The 8,622-nt window shown below is 40.9% G+C and overlaps 1 protein-coding gene across 1 annotated transcript; it reads right to left on the bottom strand.

Annotated features, from left to right (window-relative positions):
• Positions 1 to 828: 828 nt before the first annotated feature.
• Osi6 (Osiris 6) lies at positions 829 to 2,797 on the bottom strand. The gene is made up of 2 exons (XM_001996024.3): positions 2,558 to 2,797; positions 829 to 2,182 (listed from the first exon to the last, which is right to left on the bottom strand). Exons 1-2 carry the CDS (start codon positions 2,795 to 2,797, stop codon positions 1,463 to 1,465), a joined length of 960 nt encoding a protein of 319 aa, XP_001996060.2. The 3' UTR covers positions 829 to 1,462.
• Positions 2,798 to 8,622: the final 5,825 nt, after the last annotated feature.

The raw sequence follows: 8,622 nt of genomic DNA, 5'->3' as shown, positions 1-8,622 counted from the left end.
ATCGGCATAGGTATTGTTATTGGTATTGGTATCGGCCAAGTGCGCAGCCCGTGTTAACTGGGTCATATTCATAAGTAAAGCGCCGTAGACGCATTTGGCCCTAAAGCGCCGTTGCCAACTGCAGTTAGGTAAAGTTGCGGCTCTTTCGATTGTTGCGTCGTCGTTTTTCGGAGGCGTCTCGAACTTTCTTCAATTTTGTTGTTTAGCACCTCGGCTAACAACAATGGCCAATTCTGAATATAATGGCTAGCAGACAGGTGCAAAATACGCGTCCATTGTTGTTGCATTAAGCCGACCGCTTTTGAATGAGCCCAAAAAAATAAAATACGCGTAGCGAAATGTTTGTTTTATTTTTTAGCAAATTGCTTTTGTTGTATTCTGCGCCTTTATAACGATTGAGCGAGAGAGAGACGAGAGCTGAGGAAAGTGCAGTGAAAATGAAGATTAACAAGAGAAAAAATGAATAAGTGGGTGAAATTTGTTTTTTTTTTGAAAGCATTTTGTAGATTTTTGGGTATTGATAACAAAGAATGAAATGAAACGAAATGAAAGTTATGAAGTCGCAGAGCAAATGCAAATCGCTGACAATGAGGCGTATGAGTGATGTCTGAAAAATGCAAATTGAAAGGGAAAATGGGTTGGAAATGAAAAGATCATTGATTTGTATATTTTCGGAATTATTATTTGATTCTTTGATGTAGCAGCATTTGATATAGAGTTTTCTTTTGCGGTAAATGTAGGAAAACACAGTAATGAGATTTAGATACAGATACAGATTCAGATACAGATACAGAGGTAGACAGTAGTTGGCAGATGCATAGATAGATAGATAGATAGACAGATTGATAGATAGATAGACTGATAGATTGATGATAGTTAGAGCAAACAGTGACTTGCCTTTGATTAATGGGCGCGACTAGTTTCAAGTATTTTGTGCACATAAATCAAAGTGAAGCCGTGAAAACATTCAGTTAAGATAGCAGAGTATAGATTACAGAGTAGAAGAGTGAAATTAGGGTGTGTAGAGTAAAGTATAGATTGTAGTTGTTGTAGATGTTGTTGTGTTGTGTTGTTGGGTGTTGACTGTTGTTTGTTTTTGGTGTGTAGATGAAAAGTGAAGTTCGGTGGTGGTGGTGGTGTTGAGTGGTGTTTGGTGGTGTGTTGTTGTTGTTATTGTTGTTGTTGTCTCTCGTTTCTGAGAGATTCATTCTTATGGAATGCACTTAATTGGCTTTGTTTGTTTCTTGGGGGTGGGGTGATTTTTTTGCACCTCGCCCCCGTCTCTCGTTCACGTTTTAGGTAAATAAATTAAAATAAATAATTTATAAATAAATATAAATATATATGTATAGACATTCATAGAAAATTGTCATCATTTTGTGTGCGTGTGCTTTAGCAGCGAATGTTCTCTCTCCTTGTCACTCATCGATTTCAGTTTTGGTGGGTTGGATGCCCCAATGGCTTACCGCCTGGTCTGCTTGTAGCCCTGGTAGGCAATGGTCTGGGCCACTGGCGCACTGTAGGCGCCATGCGAATCCCAGCCCGAGTTGCCGCCCGAAGACCAGCCACCGCCGGAGGAGCCACCGCCCGACGACCAGCCACCAGAGCTGACCGAAGACGAGCTGGAGCTCTTGCCACCGAACAGACCACCCAAGCCGCCGAGCAGACCACCGCCGGAACCGCCCGAACCGCCCAGACGACTCAAACCACTGGAAGCACCAGCAGCCAGGGCAAGGACGAAGGCAATCACGGAGACAATCAGAGCCTTCTTGGCCATGAAGAAGAGACCAATGATGGCGCCAACAGCGAGCACAGCAACCTTAGCGCCGACTCCCAAAAGGATGGGCAGGAACTTCTTCAGCAGCTTCTTCTTGCGGGTACGCGACTCAACAACCAGTTCACGCAGATCGGCCTTGATGTCATCGGGAATGGCGCGGGCAACACTGCGTGCGGCATTGGCAAAGTTGAAGTTCAGCGAACGCTCGGCGAAGAAGCTCTTCGCATTGTCCATGAAATAGTTGCCCATCTCGGCGGTGCGCGCCTCCACAGTGGGTGCGGCCTCAACGGCCAGGGTGTTGTCCAGCGATTTGCCCTGACGTCCTTCATTGGCCTTGACCAATGAGACGCCGCCGAAGATTTCGATGGCGGGATTGTCGAAGATGGACTTGGCCTTGCGGAAGAGCTGCATGGGAGAGGAAGAAGAGACACGTGAAAGAAAGAAGGGGAAGTCACAAATTAGCGAGGATTGTTCAATTAGTTCACTATAGTTAAACATAATCATTACTAATTATCATCAGTTATTGTTAATATTCCAAAGCGTTGATTAGCACACTTTCATCCTTTGCACTTGCTGATTGTATTTATTTATTAACTTTTATTTTTTTGTAGCAGTGTCTTTGACTTGAGACTTTCTTTCACTTGCTGATTCAGTCAGTTATCAATTATTATATATTGATTTTCACTTTCACTGTGCCACACATGTTTTTCTCTTTTTTTTTTTTTGTTCGTTCTTGTATAATATTTAATCCTTGTTTTTTTTTTTTTGGTTAATCCGTACCGTGAGCTGTAGACACGAGATGGAATCGGCTTCCAGGCATTTGGCAAATGCGCCGCCCGGCGATGGAATCCCATCGTTGTTGGCGGCTGCCTTGAGAGGATCGGCGGAGATGCCGGATGATGCCAGTAGCAGAAGGACACAAGCGGTGGCAATGAAGTGCTTCATGGTTTTGCTGTTTGTTTGTTTCTTTTGAACTAAACTGATTGTGTTAAGCACCACCGAAATCACTGGTGTGTTCATTCGAATGGAACAAGCTGCGGTTTGATAATTTTTCGACGCTGTCAGGCTGTTTTTAAAGAGTTTCCAACCTAACGGACGCAACGACGACTCGACGCCATAACGTCAAATTATGTAAAAAGTACAGAGCCAGAGAGAGAAAGAGAGAACGAAACAATTGGTCAGGCAGCGACAACAGCGACAACAACAGCAGCAACAGCAGCAGCAGCAGCAGCAACAGCAGCAGCAGCAGCGCATATGAAATATGAGAGGGCGCCCATCAAAAAGCCGCTCCCTACAAGAAAGCAATATACACGTGCGACTGATTGTTCACACAGAGACAGACAGATAGAGAGAGAGAGAGAGAGAGAGAGAGCGACAGAGAGAGAGGTAGATCTAACAGCAGCAGCGGTAGCAGCAGCAGCAGCAGCATCGTCTCTTCTTAGAAGACTCATTAGGCAAGAGCGCAAGAGCGCTGCAAACGCCAACGCTAAATGCTCACGCGCTTCCGCATTAAAGAAAGTCAACGTCAACGTTGACGTTGACGGCAACGTCGACTGCGCAAGGGCTTAACGCAGTCGCGAGAAAGTTTAAAGAGAGCTAGTGCCAAGGTTGTCTCTCACACGCATACACACACACACACATGCACACTTCAAGAAAGACTTATGCATGACTTGCTGCTCATCTTCAGCAGCCTCCTCTCTCACACACACACACACACACACACACGTGTAGCATTCTTCGTTGAGATATTGTTATTGTTATTGGTTGAAGCTACACAGATTACAACACATGAGGTGATAAACAGGTGCTGCGCAGTGCTTAAGCCTTAACTCCCCATATGCCATATTCTTCTGCTGCTGCTTTTGTTCATTTTCGAGCGCTCTTGTTTTTGTTTTCGTTTATCTTCATTTTTGTTGCTGCTGTTGTTGTTGTTTTTTTTAGCCGCAAGAAATGAAAGTTGTGTGTATTAAAATGTATTTTCATACTACTGTTACTCTTTGGCCCCCTTCTTGCCCTGGACCCTACTCCACCCCCCCTCTCTCTCTCCATCTCTCTCTGTCTATCGTGCCTCTGTGCGTGTCATCTACAGGGGGCAGGCGGGATGAGCTCAGGGCAGGTGGGCGGGTCTTTTTTGTGTTTATTGCAGGTGCACGCCTTGAAATTGCTTTTCATTTTCGTGACTTCATAGTTGTGTGTGCTTTAGTTACTGTTGTGTCTGTTGTGGCTTGGGGGGTTTTTATTATGTAACATAAACTGAGATTAATATCATACAAATGAGGTAATTAAAGACGCATGGGATGCTCCAAATATTCATATTTTGTACAGAGAAAAAAATGAATTCAATGAATGCAAAAATTTCGAATCCTGATGAAGACTTTTTCTATCTAAAATAGAAAATTCCTACCTAAGAATTTTTACTACGAACAAATGGTTCCTTGAAAGACAAAAACAATAATATACGAATTAAATATATATTTTTAGATTATTTCTTTTTTTCACCGTTTAAGGGTCATATCGTTGAAAGTGAAACGGTATTAAATGATAAGCACGTGCTGTCGCCGCAGTCAAGTGAAAATCGCATCCCCTGAGGGCATAATCAGATAAATTGACTGACTTGGCAATTGTGACATATTAGTCAACAACAATTTGAGCTTGGCAAAAGTGCAAATAAGCGTTCGCTTCAATTGCTCAAGTGAAATGAAAGAGAAATTACACGCAAAGCAAACAATAACGGATATGAGAGCTCGGACCATCTGCAAACATACCTATATATATATATATATATAGATGATGAAGTTAAAGTTGGCGTCAAAAGCCAAAATTCACGCTCTGCACACGCTCTGCCCGATTGTTTAGTGGTAAGAGTCAGCAATTGTCGCCTTTTTCTCGCTATTTATTTTATTTTTTCTTGCTATGTGTTTCTTCCTCCGTTTCAAGGTGAATGCAGGTGACAGACAGACAGACTGACAGACAGACAGACGGACAGACAGATACCAGATACGATACCCAATAATATGCTCTGTCGAATTGTCAAACGGATCTGTGGTGCCTTATGAAATCCACTGAATCATCGTCGGTATGTGCCACTCGATGATGGGGCGTATGAGTAATTTGCTGCCGCAGTTTAATCAGCTTTCAAAGTGGCCAACCTGTGCGTGTCTGTGTGTGACGTCAATGGGGCACATGTAACGGTAAAAGTGTAAATCGCTTAAAAAACACATACACATTTCGTAACGTAAAGAGGCGCAGCAGCATCCGATGGGGAGAGAGACAGAGATAGACTGAGAGAGAGAGAGAGGGCGAGGGAGAGGGCGAGGGAGAATCGGTTCATCTTGCTTGTTGAAATTTCATTTTTTCGATTTTCACCGCAGCAGTTGCGATCGGCATACATTCAAATGCAAATGACTTCAAGCCACACACAGTGCCTCACACACACACACACGCACACACACACGGGCACACTAGCACACCTACATCCGTTTACACAAAATTTATGTTGGCTCACGCAGTAAGCGCCATCAATCTGGCCAACAGCTAAAGCCAAGTGCCCAAAGCCATGAGCCATGAGCCATGAGGCATGAGCCTTAAACTTTAAGCTGCTGCCCATTCATGCGAAAAACAGACGGCCAAGTGTTGAAGCCTTGTTTTATGAATGAATTTCGGCCATTGTTGAATGTAGAGGCGTTGCTGCCTGCCTGCCTCCCTGCCTCCCTGCAACCACTGTTGTTGCCACTGCCACATTTAGCAAATGGCCAATGCACTTCAATCAAACAAATTGCCAAATGATTTAACGCTCCACGAGAAATAAATTGTCGGGTGCAGGCAATATTACTTAAGTGTTAAGTGCACACATTTTTTACTTTTAACACCACAAATTCCTTGGCTCCACCACTTTTCGGATAAGCCTTGCTGTCATTTACCAGTTAAGCATGCTTCAAAATATTTTCAAACATAAATGCGCTTTCGTGTGAAAAGATTAAAGCAGCACTGTCAAACTTTGTTTCAAGTTTTCTTTCAAATTTGCGCCAGATAACTGACTTTAAGTGGTATTGACAACTGAATAGTTATTTTAATAAAACCCGTTAAAAATCTTGAATCAAATCCCAGACCATTTGTTATGTTTGAATTAATCATTCGGGCTTACCAAACTAAAAACTGTTAACTGGAATTTGTTAATTTTAATGAATATGCGTTATTATTAATCAGATCACAAGATGTGACACTTTCAATTTTTCACTGTTGATATCTGAAATATAATATAAGCAGGTCTGAACTAAAAATAGTTAAATTATTTATTTATGGATAGTGGCATAGTATATATACAAAACACATGTACTTTTTATGTTCTCACTTTCATTGTGGTTTCTGACTTAAATTGGATCTGAAAAGCCATTTGTCAAGCTGGGCAACGTTTTTGGTTCGGTGAATTTTACAGTTTTGGGCTCTTGCTGTTTCAACAAAGTATTTGAATTAAATTAAAGTTTAAAATGTGTTTGGTCGAGAAAGTTTTGTTATTTTTATTTTTTTGTTGAATTTGTGTGTTGTTTGCTTAATTTGCATATACAACAAAAAGCGACTATTAGAAACTGGGGAAAATCTTTGCATCACTAAACTCTTGCGACTAATTAGAAAAGATTTTCGTTTCAGTTGCCGTCGATGTTAATGGGGGCCGCAGAGAGAGAGAGAGAGAGAGAGAGAGATGGAGAGAAGCGGGCCAGGCGTGGGGAGGCGGGGAATAAGGTAAGGTGAAGAGGCTGTTGAGTTAACGGTGCCGTTAATGTACCGTGTGCTGGCCAAAATGACAGGCATTGAGCGCAAAGCAGAGGCAGAGGTAAATAATTTCAGGTGCGATCAAATTGGTAGCACAATTTCACATTGTTTGCTGACATCTTTCTTCAGTTTTGTCAATCAATTGCCACATTGTGGCTGCGTTGGTATGTGTGCGTGTGTGTGTGTGTGTGTGTGTGTGTGTGATAGTGTGTGTAAGTGCGTGTGTGAGTATGTCTTACTGTCTCCAGATAGCAGTACATATTTCTTATTTCTCATATTTTATTTGTCTTGTTGATTTTGCATTAAATTTTTGTGCCGTTTGTTATTGAGACCTCATGCAACAAATATTTTGTGTACGCTATGTAGGTGTGTTTATATAAAAACAACAACGACAACAACAATAATAATAATAACACCAGCAACAGCACCAGCACCAGCAACAGCACCAGCACCAACAACAAGAACGCCAACAAGGGCAATTCCAAAGCGGCAGCAAAGGAGGAGCAACAATAGCAGAAGCAAAAATTTAATGAATAAATAACAACAATTTCTCGGGAGAAAGTCGCGGTCAGAAAGAAGTAAGCCATATATATATATATATATATATACAGCAGCCATAGCAATGGATACACAATACCCCTCAATAACATATATACATCTACAGATACACATAGAGATACCAATTATATGAAATACACAAATATTCAGTTTGCATTCGGATGCCTCAAAAGATTTTTTTTACAGAAATTGTTGTTGGTTCCATTGCGGAACAGCAACAACAAATGAAAAGTGAAATGAGATGATGCAATGTGAGGGACTCTTTTGGAATTCTGCGAATGCGAATCAATTTGGATGTGCATATGAAAATACAAATATAAATTGATTCAAAATATATTTCAGAAAATAAATGAAAAGATTCTTCAATTGTGGAATGCGCGAAAATTCAAATGAAAATTAATGTGAGATGCGTATTTCAAACAAAAAACAAATTCATAATAACAAACCCAAGTTTTTCATTTAAGGTACTCATAGTTAATGATTAATTAAAATTAACAAGATGCAAATTCAATCTACACGAAAATAAGCGTCAAATCCTTTCAGCCAAAAACCCATAACGAAAAGAACACCTTAACATCAAAGCAGCTTATAAATAAAATTATAATTAAAAAATTTCACAAACCATAAATATGCTTAATAAACTTTAATCTTATTCCCCTTTTTATGGTCATTTGAATTGTAAGTAAATTTGCATTATAATAAAAATATATTCAAAAAAGGGCAATGAAATACAAAAAAAAAAAAAAAAAAATGAAAAAGAAGGCGAAAATAATATACAAGCCCAGACAGTTTCAAGCTGACCCGATGCTGTGACAACCAAAACTCAGTCACAACGTGCCGTATAAAGAATTTGCGGAATTTGGGTTAAAAATTAATTTACATGTGAAACGAGGAGCAGCAGCAGCAACAGCAGCAGCAGCTGCTCAACTTCTCAGCTGTTGGCCAAGAGCCAAGAGCCAAGAGCAGAGCAGAGTGGCAGCAGAAGCGTCGTCAGCATCATTGAAAAGTGAAATTTGTGGAAGCTGTGTGTGCGTGTGTGTGTGTGTGTGTGTGTGAGTGTGTGTGGACTGACTGAATGTAGGCTGCGTGACACTTTCAGTTAACTTCGACGGACTGTTCGGCGCTTCGGTCATTTTCCAAGCTCATCGAACGACGATTAATCAGCTAATTTCTTTATGAACTTTCATTTATGCAGCAGCAGCAGCAACAACAACAACAATAACAACAACAACAACAACAAACAGCAGCAGCAGCATCAGCAGCAACAAAAGCAGCCACATTCAGACACGTTGCCCATCATCTGTTCATAGATTTTTATTGTCAACTGACGAACTGACGACCAACTAACTATGTGTGCAATAAAAAATCAAAGACTGAATTTTTAGAAAATCAATTTCATTTCATTTCACTGAGACTTACATAAACGACAGCAGCAACAGTAATAGCGGCAATAACTACCGGACAGTTGCGCGGAATCATATCAAAAAAAATTATAAAACAACAAATTCGCTTTTATA

The sequence above is a fragment of the Drosophila grimshawi genome, unplaced genomic scaffold (assembly GCF_018153295.1).
Source record: "Drosophila grimshawi isolate 15287-2541.00 unplaced genomic scaffold, ASM1815329v1 contig_311, whole genome shotgun sequence".
Classification (NCBI taxonomy): domain Eukaryota; kingdom Metazoa; phylum Arthropoda; class Insecta; order Diptera; family Drosophilidae; genus Drosophila; species Drosophila grimshawi.
Note: the sequence above shows the minus strand (reverse complement) of the source record. Positions and strands in the feature narration are given on the sequence as shown.

Bases quoted from the DNA above. Each gene is read 5' to 3' on its own strand.
- Osi6 (XM_001996024.3), bottom strand. From the start codon at position 2,797: ATGAACACACCAGTGATTTCGGTGGTGCTTAACACAATCAGTTTAGTT. The intron at 2,183-2,557 runs GTACGGATTAAC...TCTCCCATGCAG, and splicing joins TCTCGTGTCTACAGCTCACG to CTCTTCCGCAAGGCCAAGTC.